The sequence below is a fragment of the Ursus americanus genome, chromosome 20, assembly GCF_024610735.1.
Source record: "Ursus americanus isolate L20-20 chromosome 20, mUrsAme1.1.p, whole genome shotgun sequence".
In the NCBI taxonomy this organism is placed as follows: Eukaryota; Metazoa; Chordata; class Mammalia; order Carnivora; family Ursidae; genus Ursus; species Ursus americanus.
This window is the reverse complement of record NC_142146.1, coordinates 7,349,616-7,371,396: the sequence shown is the minus strand read 5'-3', so window position 1 is coordinate 7,371,396 and position 21,781 is coordinate 7,349,616. Positions and strand designations below refer to the sequence as shown.

The 21,781-nt window shown below is 41.8% G+C and overlaps 1 protein-coding gene across 2 annotated transcripts in view; it reads left to right on the top strand.

Moving 5' to 3' along the window:
- TRANK1 (tetratricopeptide repeat and ankyrin repeat containing 1) overlaps positions 1 to 21,781 on the top strand; it is a 97,882-nt gene that overhangs the window by 32,741 nt on the left and 43,360 nt on the right. For both annotated transcript variants that reach the window (XM_087870080.1, XM_045798274.2), the window contains 4 exons: positions 277 to 360; positions 601 to 739; positions 2,802 to 2,936; positions 15,123 to 15,293. In XM_087870080.1, the coding sequence (XP_087726206.1) occupies positions 277 to 360; positions 601 to 739; positions 2,802 to 2,936; positions 15,123 to 15,293 (529 nt within the window). The remainder of the gene's footprint in view (positions 1 to 276; positions 361 to 600; positions 740 to 2,801; positions 2,937 to 15,122; positions 15,294 to 21,781) is intronic.

Genomic DNA, 21,781 nt, shown 5'->3' with positions numbered 1-21,781 from the left:
CAATGCTGCTTGACGTCAGCAGCTGCTGTCCTCAGCTGGCTCTGAGGAAATGTGGGGAGAGCTCAGCTCTCAGCAGGAACAGGATGTTGGCTGGACAGAGGGACTTCGATTACAGCTCAGGCTGTAAAGCTTGGTAGGTAGCTTGAAAAGACAGATAGGGCTGGAGGGTATTTTTTTTTTTCTTGCTTGTTTTAACCCTGAAGATAACTTTTGCTCTAATAACCTATGTGGAGAACATGATAATTCCGGCTTTTTCTTTTTCTCCCTTCTCATCAGTCATTCCTACTTCTGTCGGCCAGAAAAGACCGGCTACCAAGAAATATCCATGTCCCAGAGTTATCACTGAAGAGTCTCTTTGAGGTAAGGTGACTTCTTCAAACATACGGTCTCAAGTCAGGCCACTTCAGGCTTGTATTTGGGACCTCAGCTGTATAGGGGGACTTCAGCTGCCTCACTGCAAATTGATTATTTATAATCATCTCAGGCTTGGGCCACAGCTCTCCAGGTTTTACTGATCCCGAACTTTATGAGTGAAGGAGTTTGAAGTTTCATGTTGATGGAGTGACTTCCATAATTCTTCTTATGTGTTTCTTCCCCCAGAAATACGTGTTCATTGGACTTTATGAGAAGATGGAACAGGTGCCCAAGTTAGTGCAGTGGCTTATCTGCATTGGTGCGAGTATCGAGAGTGTAGGACCGTACCCTCTTCATGCCCTCATGCGACTCTGTATCCAAGCAAGTGAGTGCTCTTCTAGTCGCACACCATCCAAGGTGCCCTCCCAGCCCTGAGCTCCGGCGCTCCACTGAGCTCAAGAGAAAACCAGAATTTAGCCACCTGAAGGTGGCATATTCAAATGATTTGAATACACAAATAGTTTGATTCTTCAAATGAACAATGGCAGCAGGGAAACAGCATTGTTTTTATTCCACCTGGGACCTGGTAGCTAAGGGGCCCAAGTCAAAAGGATTCTGTGTTCCTAGACAGATGCTGGCAGCAAACAAGCCCCGAGACCCACGCAGAGGACTTGGGACAGACAGCCTTTGCAGGGCAGAGCACCCTGAGGCTGTGGAGTTTCTTCTAGCTGGCAGAGCACAGGTGTTCTCTCCCCTTTGTTCAAGTTCATTTTCTCTCTAGCCAGAGGGCTGACTGCCATGGTGGTGGTGGTGCTGGGGGCCGATACCAAGGGAAACACTTGTTCTTGCTGAGACAGAGTGCTTGTGGGTCTTCTGAAGGATGTTGATGTTCATACAATTCTTTTTTCTTTCTTTAAGTCTTCACCACCTGGCGATAGGATTTAAATTTTTAAATGTTTAAATTTTTTCATTAACACATACACACGTTAGATAAAAAAGCTTGTTTTTCTTTTCCAAGCGTGTATGGCATCAGTGTTGGACATGTACCCATACTGTTTTAGAGCCAGAAGGGGCCAAGGGGATTTTCTAGACAGTGTTCCTCTCCTAGGCTGGATGGCCTTCCCAGGAATGAAGGAGTGAGGGGGGTGGTCAGGGGCTTCAAGACCTGGGCCGCCATTTTGCTTTAGCCACATTTGCCCTGCTGTTATCCATTTCATATACTGGGGAGTCCATAAGATGTTTTATTCTTACATAGGGATTGGTGGATCAAAGATTTAAAAGTAAAGACTGATTAAAAGCAATCTGATCCAATCCTTCCAGTTTTCAAGTAGGAATCTGGAACCCAGAGAAGTGTGTCTCTGGTTGTGAAAGTCACGATTCCCTACTGTGTCTGCTCTTTACCTTAGCTCCTGCAGGTGCAGGCAGGTATCAGTCTGATCAGGTGTTTAACTTTATCCTTGATTTGTAGAGGAAAGCTCTGACATGGTGACAAACGGTGTTTGCAGAGTTGGCAGAAGCATGTGGCTTTCCTTGAGCCTAGGAGCTATAAGAAAGGAACGTGGGAAGATAATTTTTAAATATATGTCCTATTGATTGTAATGAGTAGGGTGATCTTTTCAGATCCTGACCTGATTCCGACATGGGCACTGTTGGTGCCCTGCCTGGAGCTTCTTTGCCACCAGGGCCCCCATCCCCACGTGCTGCTCCACAGCTGCCTCCTTCCCCCAGAGCGCTGCTTTTTGCCAATTAGCACCACTTCCTACAGAGGTTCTCCCTCATCCTCACCCCCTCTCTAGAGGTGTTTTGTAGCTCTTGACTGACTGACATGCAGTACAAAAGGTTAGCCCCTGCCTCATGATGGGTCAACACTGTGGTGCGGTTTATGCTTCCTGTGGGATTCGGCTGAGGCCGCTCAGCTGAGACCACATCTCTGCTTGCCTCCTTCCCCTGCCCTATCCTGCTTCCCTCTCTCTTTTTCCTGAGCTCCCTGTCAACAACTCACATGTATAGGAATCCTTGTCTCAGGCTCTGCTTCTAGGGAGCCTGACTGAAGTTCATTATGAGTAACTTTCTCTCTTTTTTAGAAAAATTTTATTTATTTGAGAGAGAGTGAGAGAGAGAGCATGGGGGGGTAGGGTCGGGGGAGAAACAGACTCCCCACTGAGTAGGGAGCCCCATGTGGGACTTGATCCCAGGACTCCAGGATCATGACCTGAGCCAAAGGCAATCGCCCAACTGACTGAGCCACTCAGGTGCCCCTATGAATAACTTTCTATAACCAATCCTTTTAATTCACAAGCGCTGTGTCTCCTGGACCTATTTGTAGTGAGTGCCAAATGTGTGCGGGATTCCCCATTTGGTTCCCTCAGGGTGCTACACACCGATGTGTTCTATTGATTTTCTGTGTATAGAAAATAACATCAGTCACACATTTTAATTCTCTTCAGAGGAAAACCATCTTTTTAGGTGGTTAATGGACCACAAGCCCGAGTGGAAAGGCCGCATCAACCAGAAGGATGAGGATGGCTGCACTGTCCTCCACGTCGTCGCCTCGGCCCCCTACCCAGGATACCTCATTAAGCGTAAGTAGCAGCACTAGGCTGGGGGGTGCGCTGTGGGCTGACTGACCTCAGGCATTAGAGAGCCCACTCAACCGACCACACCTATTACCCATCCATCCTGGGACAGGCTCAGGCTAAACCTCACCTGGAATTAAGCATGACTGGAAGGGCAGGCTGAATGCAGGAAGGACGGGGGGTGAGAGAGGGAAGAATGGCTGGGTCCCACATGCTCTTGCAGCTTCAGGGGCTCCGTGGGATTGAGTGTCTCAAGGACAGGGGCTCCTGGCTGTACTTGTTCCCTCCCTCATCACATAGTTACTAAGTGCTTTATTTTGTGCCAAATCTGCACTAGTTACTGGAGATACACTGTGAACCAGACCACCGATGTGGTCCTGCTTCTTGGCCACTGTGAATCTAACACAGGGATTTCATCCTCCATACTCGCCAGGGCCAGACAGGCCACGAGGAAGAGTGAGGCTGGCGCAGGCAAGGACAAACTGGTTCACTGATACAGACATACCTTGTTAGCCTGTGAAATAGGAAGGCTGTGTGTGCTCCCACCCACCAGGCTCTCTGATGCCTCTTGCCTTTCTGGAAACCCGTGGAGACAGCACATTTTGTTCTATAAAAACGCTAGGGTAGCTGTGATGATGAATGGTAAGGGACTCCCAGCCCCAGTGGGAGGGAGCTGACAGAGGGGGTGGGGGGCTGGGGAGTTTGGCTTGCTGTGGCCACAGCCTCCTGCTGATCATGGGAACCAGGCCTTCCCGCCATCTTCTGAAGGCAGGAGACGTTGGAAAGAGGGATTTTTTTTAAAAATAAGACAACTCATGATTATAAAATGTCCACTCAAGATTAAACATGCCTGAGGACTAGACAGAGCCCGGAAGCATCTGGTTGGGGACCCCTGGCCTGGGAACTTACAGTTTTGTGTCCTTAGCTTGTCCCGGAGGAGCACAGTGAGGTGTATTTCTCTAATGTCATTCTCCACTGGACTGGGTCCCAGAAACCACATCTGGGCAAATGGAGAAAAGGTGTGCTACAGAGGCTGTTTTGAGCTTTATTGAAATATAATTCATATACCATATAATTCACCTGTTTAAAGTGTCCAATTCCATGTTTTTAGTACATTCACAGAGTATTGCAACCATTATCACAATCAATTTTAAAACATTTTCATCATCTTTTTCAAACGAACCCTCGTTTCCATTAGCAGTCACTCCCTATTTCCCCCTCCCTCTCCAGCCCTAAGCAACCACTAATCTACTTTCTGTGGCTGTGGACTTGCCTGTTCTGGACATTTCGTATAAATGGACTCATACAGTCTTGTGACTGGCTTCTTTCACTGAGCATGCTTTTAAGATTCATCCTTGTTGCAGCGTGCATCAGTACTTCATTCCTTATTGTTACCAAATAATATCCCATTGTATGGATGAACCACATCTTATTTATCCATTCATCAGTGGATGGTCATTTGTTCAGCTACTATGAATAATGCTGCTGTGAACTTTTGCATATATGCCTTTGTTTTTGGAATATATTTTCATTTTCTTAGGTAGATACCTAGGAGTGGTATTGCTGGATCACATGGTGACTCTATATTTAATGTCTTGAGGAACTGCCAGCTTGTTTTCCAAAGTGGTTGCACCATTTTATACTCCCACCAGCAATGCACAAAGGTTCTAATTTCTCTAAATCCTTGCCAACACTTGTTACTGTCTGTCTTTTTGGTGTCCCTTGAATTTTAGTACCCTCTGAGAGACAGTGGTATCCTGGCAAGTGTTTGACAACTGGGTCTTCAAAAAGAAAAGTCCCGAATTGTGGTGTTTGCCAATTTCCTTTTTGTAAATACTTCCACCATGATTGATTTCTAGTTATTAACATGATGTCATTGAACATGGGGCTGGGACATGTGCAGTAGCATACCATTATATTGTATTTTTACCACACAGATCCATGTTAAGATAGATGTAAAGAAACCTCATCATAGATTATACTGAAGTGTAGCAAAATAATTAGGAAGTGATGAGTTTTGTCTTTAACGTGATTTATTTATTGTAAGTTTAAATTAAGTAAGTTGTTAGTAATGGCTGTGTTTATCAACCATCTTATAGCATTTCTGGACATTCGACAGTTGGCCCTCGTGGACTGGTGTGAGCTGGGTCCAGCTCACCTCTGCGCTAATGATAATTAGTCTGGTAATTTACGGTTAAAGTCTGTGCCTCCAATCACTGTGCTCTCCTTACACATCCCCAGCCCAAAAATGCCCAAGAAAAAGTATTTCCAGACAAGACTCTTTGGGTTTGCAAAGAAACACAACTCCAAGTCTCTTGAAATCCAGGTGGTTTGAGCAGTGTTTGGGTATTTTATATGCACACAGAGCCTTGGATTCCAACTGTATGTCTCAATAACTTGACAAGCATTCCATTTCCTGGGACTGAAATGAGTGCTTTCCAGTACAAGCATGATGAGAGCCATGTGCAAAATTTTAAATTTTCTGGTAGGTCTATGAAAAAGTAAAGCAAAATAGGTAAAATTAATTTTAGTAATATATTTTATTTAACCCATCTATCTAACATATTGTCATTAGCTTGTGTAATTAGTATAAAAAGTATGGAGACCTTTTACATTCTGTGTTCTGGTTTTGTGCAAAGTCTTTGAAGTCCAGCATGTGTTTTGCTCTGCTGGCACATCTCCGTGTGGACTAGCCACATCTGAAGTGCTTGGTAGCCATCTCTGTGCCTCATGGCTGCCATATTGGACAGCACAACCTCATACTATTTCTTGCAAAAGCTGAAACCTTCCCGACTTTCTGAAACATGGGAGAATAAACATGTGAAGTCAAGAGACGGCCCTTTCTTCATGTAGGTGTAACATGCGCTGCCCCCACTCCCCGTCCCGGCTGCTGCCAAACGAGCCTTCATGACTCTTATAGGCCACTTCTCCTTTTAATTCCACCTCTCTCTTACTACCCACGTCTTCTTCCTCTCTTTCCTCAGGGAAGCTCACCTTTTTTTTTAAATCTTCAATTTGAGCTAATTTTAGACATACAGAAAAGATGTAAAAATAGTTCAAGAGTTTCTGTATATCCTCACCCAGCTTCCCTTAATCTTAGCATGTTATAGGTCAGGGTGTAGTTATTAAAATCAAAAAGTTAACATTGACAGAATGCTATCAACTAATACACAGACCTCATGTGAATTTCACCCTTGTTTTCATTAATGTCCTTTTTCTGTTCAGAGACCTACAGTGCACTTGCTTGTCAGGGCTGCTTAGTCTCCTCCAGTCTTTGACAGTTCCTCAGTTTTCCATGCCTTTGACCCTTTTGAAGAGTATTGGTCAGTTGTTTTGTAGATGGTCTATCAGTTTGAGTTTGTTAAATGTTTTTCTCATGATAGAATAAAGTTATGCATTTTTGGTAAGAATGCGACAGAAATGAGCTCATAGGCTTCTCCATATTATATCAAGGAGTTTATCATGTCAATATGTCCTTGATGTTAACCTTGATTAGTTGGTTAAGGTGGGATCCGTGAGATTTCTTCATTGTAAAGTTACCATCTTTTCCTTTGTAGTTGTTAAATATCTTGCAGAAAATACTTTGAGGCTGTGCAAATACCTTGCTTCTCTTCAAATTTTTGCACAGTAATTTTATATTCATCGGTGGATCTTGTCAGCATCAGCTATCACTGTGATCTTTGATTAATGTTGATTTTTTATTTTCTTCTTTCTTTCTACATTTATTACTTGGAATTCTGCTGCAATGAAGAGCTGTCCCTTTTCTGTATGTATGTATGTATGTATGTATGTATGTATGTATGTATGTATATCTGTATGGACTCAAGGATATTTATTCTATGGGATAAAATCCGTAGTTGCTCAAATTATTCCAGCTTTGGCCATTAAGTACTCCTTTCTTCAGATTGGCTCCTGTGTTCCTTGGACAAGCCCCATCCTTTTTTGAGAACTTCCTTACTTTCAGACACCACAAATTGCTTCAGGCTCATCATGAATTTTCTGTGTCCCCCTGGAATCAACCATTTCTCCAAGGATCCCCAGTTCCTTTTGTTAGAGAATGGTGTAGAAAACAAGGTCTGGCACTGGCTGTGATCATTGTTACTGGAGTGCCATTATTTCTAGGCCTTCTTAGCAGACAGAGGTAGGAAATGTGTGTTCGTGTACTAACCCATGGATACACGTGTTTGTATTACTGTGTCCATCTGCATGTATTTGTATTAAAAACCTTAAGTTTATACTGATACCACTGATTCCATGGTCATTTAGCCTTTTAAAATTTGTAACATCTCTCATCTATAATATATTTTACTTGTTCAGTTTTATAAGTTTCAGACTTGCTAAACCATGTCCGTTTGAGAAACACATCTACTAACTAGATGTTTGTTTTATGTTCATTTTATGTTTGTTTGTGTTCAGTTCTTTTTGTCTCCAGTCAGATACTAAGTTCTTTTCCTCCCCACCCTATTTACTATGGTTATTTTGCTCATTTGTAGTACACTTAGGTATATTTTTTCAGTGTTTGCATTCCATTTTAGGGTTGGATCGGTTTTGTTTATATTTTGGTATGTAAAAGGCACATGTGTGAAACATTACTATGGTTCTGGGAGTCTGAACTTTGCAGAAAGATATACTCAGAGAAGTGTCACTTCTTCCTCATCCCTTGGCTCCTCTGAGTTCCCACTTCCCCCTTTTCTCTGCCCCTTTCCCATTCACCCCCCTGTAGATGATCGGTTTCTGTTTATTTTTTTTAAAAGGCTTATTCTTCCTGGATTCCTTTTGCAGTAATGAGCAGACACATGTGTGTTTTCTTACACCTCCTTTTTTTACATGGAGGGTCCATTATATAGATTCTGCTTGGCATCTGGCTTTTTTTTTCATTAACAGTGTGTCCTGGAAATCACTCCATATTCATTCATATGCATGAATGCATATGTAGTTCTGTTAGATATCGTCAAATCTTCATCCAGAAGGATTGTACCAATTTGCACAACCACCCATAATGTAGGAGAGTGCCTCTTTCCCCACAGTCTCACCAACAGAATTTTATTGTTGTATTTCTAAGTTTCTTCTGGTCTGAGAGGTATGAATTGGTATCTCAAGGTTGTTTTAATTTACATTTCTTGATTTTTGTGTGAGTTTGGATTTTTTTTATAATAAACGGACACTTTTCCAATGAAGACATACAAATGGCTGACAGACACATGAAAAAATGTTCAAAATCATTAACCATCAGGGAAATTCAGATCAAAACCACATTGAGATACCACCTTACGCCAGTTAGAATGGCAAAAATTGACAAGGCAAGAAACAACAAATGTTGGAGAGGATGTGGAGAAAGAGGATCCCTCTTACACTGTTGGTGGGAATGCAAGTTGGTATAGCCACTTTGGAAAACAGTGTGGAGGTCCCTTAAAAAGTTAAAAATTGAGCTACGCTATGATCCAGCAATTGCACTACTGGGTATTTACCCCAAAGATACAGACGTAGTGAAGAGAAGGGCCATATGCACCCCAAAGTTCATAGCAGCATTGTCCACAATAGCTAAATTGTGGAAGGTGCTGAGATGCCCTTCAACAGATGATTGGATTAAGAAGATGTGGTCCATATATACAATGGAATATTACTCAGCCATCAGAAAGAATGATTACCAACATTTGTAGCAACATGGATGGGACTGGAGGAGATTATGCTAAGTGAAATAAGGCAAGCAGAGAAGACAATTATCATATGGTTTCATTCATTTATGGAACATAAGGAATAGCAGGAAGATAGGTAGGAGAAGGAAGGGAAGAATGAAGGGGGGGGGTAAACAGAAGGGGGAATGAACCATGAGAGACTATGGACTCTGGGAAACAAACTGAGGGCTTCAGAGGGGAGGGGGGTTGGGGGATTGGGATAGGCCGGTGATGGATATTGAGGAGGGCACATATCGCATGGTGCACTGGGTGTTATACGCAAATAATGAATCATGGAACACCACATCAAAAAAAAAAGAGTTATATCTTTTTCCTGGTGCCTATATAGTTTTCTTTTTAATGTTAGATCCTTGATCCATTGGAGTTTCATGTAAGGATCTAGTTTTATCATTTTCCAGATGACTACCTATTTGTCTCAGCATCATTTGTTTAGAAGTGTTCTCATGACCTCGGCAATTTGAGATGCCACTAATTCTGGACTTTCTGTTCTGTTCTACTGGTTTCATTGTTCACATAGGCTTGTCTCTCTCTCTCTCTCTTTTAAGATTTTATTCATTTATTTGACAGAGAGAGAGAGAGAGAGAGAGCACAAGCAGAGAGGGCGGCAGGCAGAGGGAGAGGGAGAAGCAGACTCTCCTCTGAGCAGGCAGCCCATGCAGGGCTCTATCCCAGGACCCTGGAATCATGATGTAAGTCAAAGGCAGATGCTTAACCGACTGAGCCATCCAGGAACCCCTTCATATAGACTTCTTCGAATCACCTTTCAAGAACTAGTTTAAAAATTGGAAGTATACTCCGCACCAAGATGGTTGAAATAAAAAAAGATGGACAGCAACAAGTATTGACAAGGATGTGGAAATTTTGGGACCCATTGCTGGTGGGAATGAAAAATGGTGCATCTGCTTTGGAAAAAAGTCTGGCAGTTACTCAAATAGTTACCATATGATTCAGCAATGTTACTCCTAGGTATATGCCTCACAGAAATGAAAACATATTCAAACAAAAACTTGTACATGAATGCTCTTAGCAGTATTACTCATAACAACCAAAATCGTGCAGACAACCCAAATCTCCAACTGCTGAATGGACAAACAAAATGTGGTACATACAGACAATGCAATATTATTCAGCCATAAAAAAGAACAAAATACTGACACACGCTACAACATACATGCACATTGAAACGTTATGCTGAGTGAAAGAAACCAGACACAAAAGGTCACATATTGCATGATCTCATTTATATGAAATGTCCTGCATAAGGAATTCCCTAGAGACAGAACCAGATTACTGGTTGCCCTGGGGGTGGGGCAAGAGGAAATGTGGAGTGACTGCCAATGCATATAAGGTTTCTTTTTGGGGTGATGAAATGTCCTGGAATTGGATAGCGGTGATGATTACACAACTTCATAAATATACTGAAACCCACTAAATTATACACTTTAAAAGGGTGAATTTTGGGGCGCCTGGGTAGCGCAGTCGTTAAGCATCTGCCTTCGGCTCAGGGAGTGATCCCGGTGTTCTGGGATCGAGTCCCACATCAGGCTCCTCTGCTGGGAGCCTGCTTCTTCCTCTCCCACTCCCCCTGCTTGTGTTCCCTCTCTCGCTGGCTGTCTCTCTGTCAAATAAATAAATAAAATCTTAAAAAAAATAAAAGGGTGAATTTTATGGTATGTTCAATCAAAAAAATTTTAAAGGCAAAAAAGTCAAAAGAAATTGAAAGGCATGCTCTTGGTAAAAAAATAAAAGAATTCAAACACTTTAAAAAGATGTGTGATAAAAAGTAAATTCTCTTTCACAAAGTCTACCAAGCATTTTTTTGTGAGTCTTGACAATTTTTCTTTTCCTCTTTTAAATATGAATGTGTACATACTATGCAACTTGCTTTTTCCCTAAACAATAATCTTGGCCATCTTTCCCTAATAGTACCTGCATAACTATTTCATTTTTTTTTAAATGGCTCACAGTATTCTCTGATATGACTATACTGCACTGATGGATGATTAAATGGTTTTCAGTTATTTTGCTACCAAAAACAATGCTCAGAGAATATTTTCCTATGTACATCTTTGTGTACTGGTGGGAATGTACCTGTAGGATTATTTCCTTTTTTTTTTAAAGATTATTTATTTATTTATTTGAGAGAGACAGTGAGAGAACATGAGCAGGGTGGAGGAGGAGAGTGAGAAGGAGAAGCAGACTCTCTGCTGAGCAGGGAGCTGGACATGGGGCTCGATCCCAGGACCCTAGGATCATGACCTGAGCCGAAGGTAAGCAATTAACTGACTGAGCCACCCAGGCGTCCCTGGAGGATTATTTCCTAGTTGAGAGATTGTTTGTTCAAACAATTATTCATTTTATTTATTTGGATAAACTCATTTTATTTAAAATTTAAATAGATTACATTCACAAATCAAAAGATACAAAAAGTATACATTGAGAGCCTCTGTCCTTTAACCTCAGAACCAGTGTTACCAATATCTTATGATTTTTTTCCCACAAATATTCTATAATGTATAAGTAAAAACATATGTGCAGTTTTAGGATGCTAGCATATTGGGATGTATTTGGCTTTTGAAAGCTATTGTTAACTTGAACCCCAGGAAGGTTGCCCCAACAGTGTATGAGATTATCTCCATCTTGAATACTTTTCTGATAAGTGGAGAGTCAAGAGCTCTCCAGATACTTTAATGTGGCCTGAATTCCAAATCCACCATTTAAAATAATAGCAGCATCACAGAGCCTCTGAAATCATCAGTTCTGGTGGCACTTTGGCGGGTAGAGGTTGTTATGATGGTCCTCCTGGCTCCGGGTCCATGTGGTTTGGGAGGCCCAGGGGTTAAGTCTCAGGGAATTACCAGAGCCCAGCAGCAGGACTCAAAACCTAGAAATGATCACCTTCTGGAACGTGAGGCCAGATCAGTAGTTGCATCTGACTTGGTTATAAGCTACAGACACTCAAACTGGTTTAGGCAAGAACGGGAATTTGATGGCTCATGTGACTTGATTGTCCAGAGTTTGCTCCAGGTGTTCCAGAGGTGTCTTCAAGAATCTGCCCTGGCTCCCAGCTCTGCTTTCTTCTGCATTAGGTTCATTGTAGGGCAGGCTCTCCTTCAGTTGAAGCCACCTGATATTAGTTTATATTATGCCTATTTGTCAGTCTCAGCCAAAGAGGCTATCTCTACTCAGTACTTCAGTTAAAGTCCTCGGAGTGAGTCTCGGTGACTGGACTTTGGTCACATGCTTTCCATGAACCAATCAGTAGAGCCAGAAGGATGGAATGATCTGATTGGCCAGATCCTGGTCAGGTGTTCACCATTGGATCTGGGGCTGGGGCAGAGCCCGAGGATGGAATGATTGATTGGTCAGGTTCTGGTCAGATGTTTATCCCCGGAGCTCGGGCTGGAGCAGTGGTGGAGGATGTCATGGTGACTGAATGTGTTTACTCCATCAAATCAGGTAGGCTGAAAACGGGGGGAAAAGGTGCTTTCTCAAAGAAAAACTGAGGTGTTGTTATCAGGAAAAGGACTATGGATGCTGGTCAATTAAAAAACAGTCTAGTATGTCTTCAAATTTTGCTTCCTTATCTTGCAAAATTATTACTACCTATATCAAAGCAACAGAAATATATTAAAATCTTCTGTAGTTAATTATTAAAGATGAAAATGATAACTTTGGAGGGCAGTAAGAGAAGGGTAGATTGTGGTACCTTTTATTTTTTTGTTTTATCTATTTATTTACTTTTTAAAGCTTTGTTTATTTGAAAAGAGAGAGAGAGAGCATGCAAGTAGGAGGAGGGGCAGAGAGAGAGGGAGAAGCAGACTCCCTGCTGAGCCTGGAGCCCAATACGGGGCTTGATCCCAGGACCCCGAGATCATGACTAGAGCTGAAATCAAGAGTCGGACGCTTAACTGACTGAGCCACCAAGGCACCCCTGTAAGTGCCTTTTAAAAGGGGCTTGGCAGGCACCAAATTTTCCCTTCAGTTGATACTCTGAAAGTCAGGAATTTTCACTTCCTTTGGGGCAAGACAGTAATTAGTAGTTAGTTCTCTGTGCTCTGTAACAAATCACCATCGACTTAGTGGCTCAAAACCACACCCATTTACCAGCTCACAGTTCTCTGTTGGTCAGTAGTCTGAAATGCTGTGACTCAGTTTTCCACTCAGTGTCTCCCGAGGCTGAAATCATTGTGTATGGTGTGAGAGAATGGTCAAGTTTCATTCTTTTGCATGTAGCTGTCCAATTTTTCCAGCACCATTTATTGAAGAGACTGTCTTTTTTTCCACTGGTTGTTTTTTCCTGCTTTGTCAAAGATTAGTTGCCCAATGAGCCAAGGGTCCATTTCTGGGTTCTCTTCTGTTCCATTGGTCTATGTGTCTGTTTTTGTGCCAGTACCATGCTATCTTTGTGATCACAGCTTTGTAGTACAGCTCGAAATCCGGCAATGTGATGCCCCCAGCTTTGTTTTTCCTTTTCAACAATTCCTTGGTGATATGGGGCCTTTTCTGGTTCCACACAAATTTAAGGGCTGTTTGTTCCAGTTCTTTGAAAAATGTCATTGGTATTTTGATCGGGATGGCATTGTAAGTGTAGATTGCTCTGGGTAGCATAGACATTTTAACTATGTTAATTCTTCTGATCCATGAGCAAGGAATATTTTTCCATCTTCTTGTGTCTTTTTCAATGTCTTTCAAGAGTGATTTGTAGTTTCTAGAATATAGATCCTTTACGTCTCTGGTTAAGTTAATTCCGAGATAATGTATGATTTTTGGTGCTATTGTAAATGGAATGGATTCCCTAATTTCTCTTTCTTCAGTCTCATTGCTCGTGTATAGAAATGCAACTGATTTCTGAGCATTGATTTTGTATCCCGCCACATTACTGAATTGCTCTATAACTTCTAATAGTTTGGGAGTGGATTCTTTTGGGTTTTCCATATAGCATATCATGTCATCTGCAAAGAGAGACAATTTGACTTCTTCTTTGCCAATTTGGATACCTTTTTTTCCCTTTTTGTTGTCTGATTGCTGTTGCAAGGACTTCTAGTACTATGTTGAATAATAACGGCGATAGTGGGCATCCTTGTCGTATTCCTGATCTTAAGGGAAAGGCTTCCAGCTTTTCCCCATTGAGAATGATATTTGCTGTAGGCTTTTCATAGATGGTTTTTATGAAATTGAGGAATCAAGGTACTGACAGAAGCCATGTTCTCATGTGAAGTTGTGGGCCTTCTTTCAAGTTCATGTGGTTGTGGCAGAATCTAGTTTCCTCTGGTTGTAGGAATGAGGTCCTTGTTTCCTTGCTGCTTGTCAGCTGGAGGCTGCTCTCAGCTTCTACAGGGCACTCGCATTCCTTGTCATGTGGCCCCTTCTCTTTTCAAAGCCAGCAAGGGAGACTTTTTTATGCATCAATTCCCTCTCCTATTTAAATTTTTGCCGTCTTCCTGACCTGTAGACCTTTGACCTTTATGGTTCATGTGATTAGGTCAGGGTAATCACCCTATCTTAAGGTCAACTGCTTTGGGACCTTGACTACATTTGCAAAGTCTCATCACATTTAGATTCGTATTTGATTGAGTAACTGGGGGAGAAGGTGTGTGTGCACCAGGGGTTGGGAATCTTGGGGACTGTCTTAGAATTCTGCCTGCCTCAGTGAGATACTCCATGGGTAAAAAGTTTGACTTTTTAATTTTGTCTCATTTTGGTAAATGGGAGAAGGGCAGTTGTGACTGGGGAGATGGGAAAGAAGAGCACTGTGAATGGGACGATACCTGGAGTACAGGTGCCTTGTCCAGGTGATGGATTTAAGGAAAGTATGGGTATGGAAGTTGGGGATCAGGCATTGCTTTGCTGAACTCTCTATGCCCACGTCATTCTTTGTACCCCCAGAGATATACCTGTTTCATTGGGAAAACTGTTGCATCTGTGATCACAGAGACACATTGATGCTTGGCAAATAGATATGTCAAAGCAGCAAATGGAGCCGGCAGCCAGAGGGTTGGGGCTGGGAGACTGGAAACAGTGACAATAAAAAGACCCTGATGCAAAAGCAATTGCCACTTTCTTCTCCCATTGCCAGACAGGCTTCTTCTTCTTCTTCTTCTTTTTTTTTCTGGAAGAATATTCTGTTTCCTCTCAAGGGAATAAAGAAATCTGAAGTCACAGCTTGCTGTTATCCTTACAGCTGTAACTGTTGCCTAGTAACCAGATTCCCCCTCTCCTTGCTTGTTGCCAGGGAGAGGGGAGAAAGGTAGAGAGGAGCTCACTTCTGAACCTCTTCAAAGCTATTGTCCTACCCACTCCACACAGGACTCCTTGCTTCAGGGAGTTGGGTGGATTGCCCAAGGCCAGCAGTTTAGATTCTATGATCAGAGGGACACAGGTCCCCTTGCCCCAGGCTGCTTGGGCAGGGAACTGGAAGGAAGAGCACTCATGGGGACGTCGCCTTATGGAAGGAACCATGACAGCCCCCCTCTCTCCTTTTGGCCCGCTCTAGGACAGACAGAGGATGTGCAGATGCTCTTGCGCTTTGGGGCAGACCCTACCCTGCTGGATCGACAGTCCCGGTCTGCCATGGATGTCCTGAAGAGGAATAAGAACTTCAAAGCCATTGAGAAAATCAACAGTCACTTGGCAAAGCTGGCCGCGTGTTCTAAGGACCTATCAGGTACAGCTTCTAGTGAAGTAACTTTTTTTGAAGGGGGGTGGTAAAACGCGTCCTGTGACATTAGATACAAATCAGTTTATACTTTTTTTCATATATGAAGATGGAAGTGAGACCCCAGTCTTCGGAAAACTTGTTTGCTTTTTTTTGAAAGACAGAGACAACTCTTCTTTAAAAGATAGTATCTATGACATCCCTATAACTTTGCCAGGTCCACCTTGGGGCAGTTTGGGTGATTTTTTTCCCCCCATGCATGCACACAGTGAAAAAAGGAAAAAAGTCATACAGAACAGGGGCTAACAAAAATCAAGCCTACTCCTCAGGAGCAAATACAACCAACAATTTAAAATATGTTCATATCTCTGCAATAGATATGGTTTATCAGTTTGGGACAGCATCTATTGACTGGCTGCTGTTGAGAATGAAATACAAGTTAGCTCCAGTTGTTGAATTTTGCCCAGTAATGTCATTTGTGTTGTTTGCATTCTGTTCCTAAGCTCTTAAGTGTTCTGGGTTTCATCCATAGATGAATTGTAGAAATGAAAAACCGGTAAGTGGCATTTACATGGTGGTAGTATGATTATGTAAATAGTTATGTAAATTACGTTCTGCAACTGGTAGCATAGCAGAACCCATAGAAAAGAACCACCAGACATCCTGAAAACTTTGCTCTTTCAATGTGAGACCATGTAAGCATCTTAGTTTAATGAACCGTATGTGTATATATATATATATGTACACGTATATACTGTTTGGTCCTTATTTAGACTTTTTATTCAGACTTCAGTCCCTTGCACTCACATATGACTTTGTGGCTCATATTGTCTGTTTAGATTTCTTTCTTGATCTGTTAGCATACCTACTCAAGTAAGTTTTTCCTAGAGAATGCATGGACTTTTGGAGTTTTTGATAATGTCTTTATGTTGTCCTTATAGTGGTTGAATATAGGCATTGTATTTTTGAATATAGACATTGTATTTCATTGATTGCAATTTCTCCCCACATTTTAACATCTTTAAAATTAGAATGTGTTTCACCATCGGTGACAGGTCAGGTCTATGCGCCGTTTCTGGTGTGTTGGACAATGCACGGCATCTTAGATTTATGAAATATGCTGTTAAACCTCGTTCCTCACAACTTTGAGGAAATTGTATCATTGTATTCTAACCTCCATTTGCTACTGATTAGAAGTCTGATGTCTGTCTCATTTATTTTCCCTTCTAGGATTTTCTCTGTCTTTCCAGCTTTGAAATGTCCCTGGGAAGTTTCTAGGTGTGGGTCTTTATACATTCTCGATTGACTCTTGTTGGCCCCTCTCAATCTAACTTATTTAGCTCAGGAAATTTATCTTCTATCGTTTTTTTCCCCTTCCGATGTCTCTTTATTGTAAATATTAAATAGCTGAGCTTCCTGAATTTATAACATGTCTCTCTACTTTTCCCTACTGTTCTCTAGGTACTTTTTCTTCCCAGACGTTTAACTTGGTCTATAGCTTTTCCTTTTGTAATTCAGCTGGTCCATTGCATTTTTTAATTTGGGAATTCGGTTTTAATTTCTAAGAACTCTTGTTCTCTGATTTTTTCTAATCTATGGCAGCTTTTTCTTGTTTTATATCTGCCACTTCTTCTTGAATGGCATTTAAGAATACTGAGTATTTTTTTTTTCTAAAAGAAGGTCCTCCTCTCTTCTCTGAATCATTTGCTTCTTTTGGGGCGAGTAGATTCATTTTCTTGTTTCTCTTTTGTGCTGTTGCTTTTCTTTAATTATTTTCTGATCTGCGGATAGTTTGGGTGCATGAATGAAGGACTGAACTGATTAATACGTAATAGACGGTTAGTGTGTTTACTGAAGATATTTGGATGCGTTTCCCCAGAAACACTCCCCCGCCCCCGGAGTGGGTAAGTAGGTGGCAAGTTGAAGGCAGCCCGTTGGGTGTATGTGTTGGAGTGGGAGGCAGTTGGACAGGTGGGGATCATCCCAACTGCCAGGGTCAGCAAAGTTTCACAAGGGGGAGAAGCTGCTTTTCATTTAATGTCCCTGCCCCCTTCATTGCCCCATCTATGCTTTCCTTTTCATTTACTTATTTAAAATATTGTCTGTATACTGTATGGTGACTAACGCAACATAATAAAAATTATTATAAAATTAAAAAACACCCCCAAAAAACCAAAATAATCTAAGAGTGTATCTTTTATTCTTCAAAATCTGTGAATAACTTCTGAAATTGTAATATTATAATCATAAAATAATTCTACATTAGTTCAAAATCCATGTTTCTTCAGAAGACTTACCAAATAAAAACTAAATATAATTTCTTTAAAAAAAAATATCGTCTGTTATTTCCGTGAGATCACTGGAATGAGGGGAAAGAAGTGTATTTGCAGAGTTCTCTGTTTTTCATGGATTTTTTATTTTTATTTATTATTATTATTATTTTTTAAAGATTTTATTTATTTATTTGACAGAGAGAGAGACAGCCAGTGAGAGAGGGAACACAAGCAGGGGGAATGGGAGAGGGAGAAGCAGGCTCATAGCGGAGGAGCCTGATGTGGGGCTCGATCCCATAACGCCGGGATCACGCCCTGAGCCGAAGGCAGACGCTTAACCGCTGTGCCACCCAGGCGCCCCTTTCATGGATTTTTTAAAAAGCTGTGACATATATTTAGTTTTTAAAAGACCCGGTGTTAAGGACTTGTGATTTCTTCTGTGAGGTAGTATAATTAATAAGTCACTATGAAGTGCTTTCTGAGAGTTTATGCCTGTAATCTCAGCTTCAGGATGGGTTCTACTGTTTGAGAAATTGAAACTAACTGAACAGATTTTTTTACCAATGAATTTTCAGGTTTTAGTGTAACAACGAAAAAGGACCACCAGTGAATGGTAGAAAATGGCTGATTTGTTTGCAGGTTTTCGCTTACATTTAATTTTTTTGTTTGCAATTAATTCTAACCTTAATCCTTAGAATACTGTATATGCACGTGTGTATGGTATATCTAGTGTTATAGGCTTTAGCATAGGTCATGTGTTTCTGTTTAGTTTTTAAAGTTTTGATCTTTTTCAGTTTTTTTTTCTGGGGGAGCGTAATACAATCTTTGAATATCTGCTAATCCTAAAAACAGCTCAGTTTCTGAGACAGGGTCTCTCTCTTCTTTCCTCTTTCTCTGCCTTCACCAACTAAATTTGTGGCCCAGATTTAGAACCAGGAGAAGAGACTCAATAGAAAAGCAGCTGGTTCCCTTTTTACTTATTAGAATTCAGTTATGCTCGCTTAGGAAGAAAAGCACATTCAAGAGGAATGTGTCTCGTTCCAAGCCTGCCTTTGGCTCACTGGGTAGTTTGTGATGACAGTGGTTGCAGCGAAGCCCCCAGTCCCCAGTACTCCTTGGTAAGCTTATTGTATATTTGATTAATTTTGAGTTTTCCAGACCATCGACCATGAATTTTTCCTTGTCATGCTAGAAGAATATTGAAAGACTATAGGGAAGCACGGAGTCAAAAAAAGCAAAAGAAACTGATAAAAACCGGACAAGTGGAGGATGACCAGTTATCAGGAAGGGCTAGGGAGTTGGAGTCTTCCGGTAGCGTACTTCCCAAAGGCTCCTTGCAGTGGAACCCTTGTAGAAGTCAGTATGGGAATATGACATCTGTCCTGAATATCATGGTTACTTTGTGCATCCATATGTCCTTATAGAGTTGTACACATACATTTTGTTTCTAAGATTTTGCCAGTGGTACAAACTTTAAAACCTGAGATGGGACTGGGGAATCTTTGTAGATGAGGACCATGCAATATAATTTCCGGTACTGATGTAAATGTTCTATATCTGCTCTGTCTCATAGGCTGGCCTCTGGTCACCTATGGCTTTTGAGCACTTGAATGTGTGTGACACATGCAACAGAAGAATTGAAATTCTAATTTTATTTAATTCGTCTAAATACATCATTAAGTTAGTGGCCACTGTAGTGGATAATGTAGTTTTAGACTTTAGCCCCCTCATGGCCTCTTTAACCGGTGTAGTAATTGAGAAGACAGGCAAAGGGAGGGCCTGGGGCCATGGGCAGAAAGGTAGATCTCCAGTCATAAAAATGAAGATTTTATGGACTTAAATCCCTCCCCACCCTAATGGTGGGCCTGATGGAAGCACACTATCTTTGGGAAGAGCTGCTGCTGGGGACTTGGGTACACTTGCTTGTGACCTGAGTCCACAGACTTAATGATTTGGTTTTTTACATCTGTGGCTCCAGGTAAAGCACCAACAGGATGCTAGCTTTTTGTATGCAGACGAACAGCATTCTAACTTAAAGACTAGGATAAAAGATGCTCTCACCCTTGGCTCATCTTGAGCACTGCTGTGCAACATTTTGATGATTAAGGTGACAATGACTTTGGAGAGGGTGGCTTTTGCACTGAGGTGAGAAATAAAGGGTCTTGCTGAAGATTTCTGCTGTTCTCTAAGCCAGAGCTTCCCGATGTTAACGGGAACCATTTGGGAGCCTGTGAAAATGCAGAGTTTGATTTAGCAGGTTCAGGGCAGGACCTGAGATTCTGTAGTTCTTACAAAGTACCAGGGGAAGCCAGAGGCCACTTGCAGGAGCAAGGCCTTACTCCTAAGCAGTCAGGATTGTTTATAGCAGTCCCCCCTTATCTGCAGGGGATACTTCCAAGCCTCCCAGTGGATGCCTGAAACCATGGGTAGTGCTGAACCCTGCATGTACTGCTTTTTCCTATACATATATCCCGTAAGGTTTGATTTATAAATTATGTCAGTGGGAGATTAACAACAATAACTCACAATAAAATAGAACGATTATAACAATCTACAGTAATAAAGTTACGTGAATGTTGTCTCTCTCTCTCAGAACACCTGACTGTACTGTACTCACCCTTCTTGTGATGATACGGGATGATAAAATGCCTGCCTGATCAGGTGAAATGAGAATGACGTAGGTGCTGTGAGCATTAGAGCATTAGGCTACTACTGACCTTTTTTTTTTTTAAAGATTTATTTATTTGTTATTTTAGAGAGAGAGAGCATGGAAGGAGGGGCAAAGGGGCAGAGGAAGAGGGAGAGAGAATCTCAAGCAGATTACTTGCTGAGTGTGGAGCACGGTGTAGAACTTGATCCCACAACCCTGAGATCATGACCTGAGCCGAAACCAAGAGTCAGATAGATGCTTAACCTACTGAGCTACCCAGGCACCCCTACTACTGACTTTCCGACGATTCGTCGTAAGGAGGATCATCTGCTTCTTGCCTGAGGTTGACCGCAGTTAACCGCGGTGGAAAGTGAAACTCCTAACTGCTTTTACCTGCTTCTCCCAGCCACCACTAGGTGGCAGCACGTCCACCTCTTTGGCCGCTGTTACTTCTTTCTTCTAGGACCAAGAACAGGATTGGAGCGTTCCTTCTCCCCAGGGTTTGTAATCTCTGATTCACTCGAGGGAGAACCATTCCAGGCCTCTAGGCCTTCTCTCTGCTGCTCCAGTGGAAGCCAGCTGCTTTCTGCTCTGTGCTCAGGCAGGCACCTCAGACACAGCATTCGGACACTGGAACCTTCTCTCTGTGTCGATTTTCCCCACAGGTGGAGCCTGGGACTCAGAGGCCCTGGTTCGTCATTTTACCATCCCTCAGCACCAAGATGGTGCCCTGTTTTCAGTAAATGCAGGCATCTGGAATCGACCTAAAGGATGTTCATGATACTTTTTCCTTATTATAAAAACAATGTTTTCTTTAAAAAGAATTACAAAATATAGGAAAGGAAAACATTAAAGTATGAGTTCTCTATAAACTCGCCTGCCTCCCCCACCCCAGTTTTGCCTTTTTAGCTTGAAAGAAAAATTTCAGGGGCGCCTGGGTGGCACAGCAGTTAAGCATCTGCCTTTGGCTCAGGGCATGATCCCGGCGTTATGGGATCGAGCCCCACATCAGGCTCCTCCGCTATGAGCCTGCTTCTTCCTCTCCCACTCCCCCTGCTTGTGTTCCCTCTCTCGCTGGCTGTCTCTATCCTGTCGAATAAATGAATAAAGTCTTAAAAAAAAAAATTTCAGGCAAGAGCAAAATCTCTTTTTGAAATGATTTATTTCTATTTTCTAGTACTTCTGAGCACTATTGCAACTTCAGAAGATCTCTTTTTTAATTTTTGAAAATTTTTTTTTAAAGATTTTATTTATTTATTTGACAGAGAGATACAGCCAGCGAGAGAGGGAACACAGCAGGGGAGTGGGAGAGGAAGAAGCAGGCTCCCAGCGGAGGAGCCCGATGCAGGGCTCGATCCCAGAACCCTGGGATCATGCCCTGAGCCGAAGGCAGACGCTTAACGACTGAGCCACCCAGGCACCCCTTAATTTTTGAAATTTTTAATTTCAAATCTGCTTATATATATTAAATATCAATGTAGAAAATTTATAAAAACATAGGTTTATGTAAAAAACAAAAATTTATTGTAATTATACTTTGGTATATTTTATCCAGTCTTTTTGTTGGTGTTGTT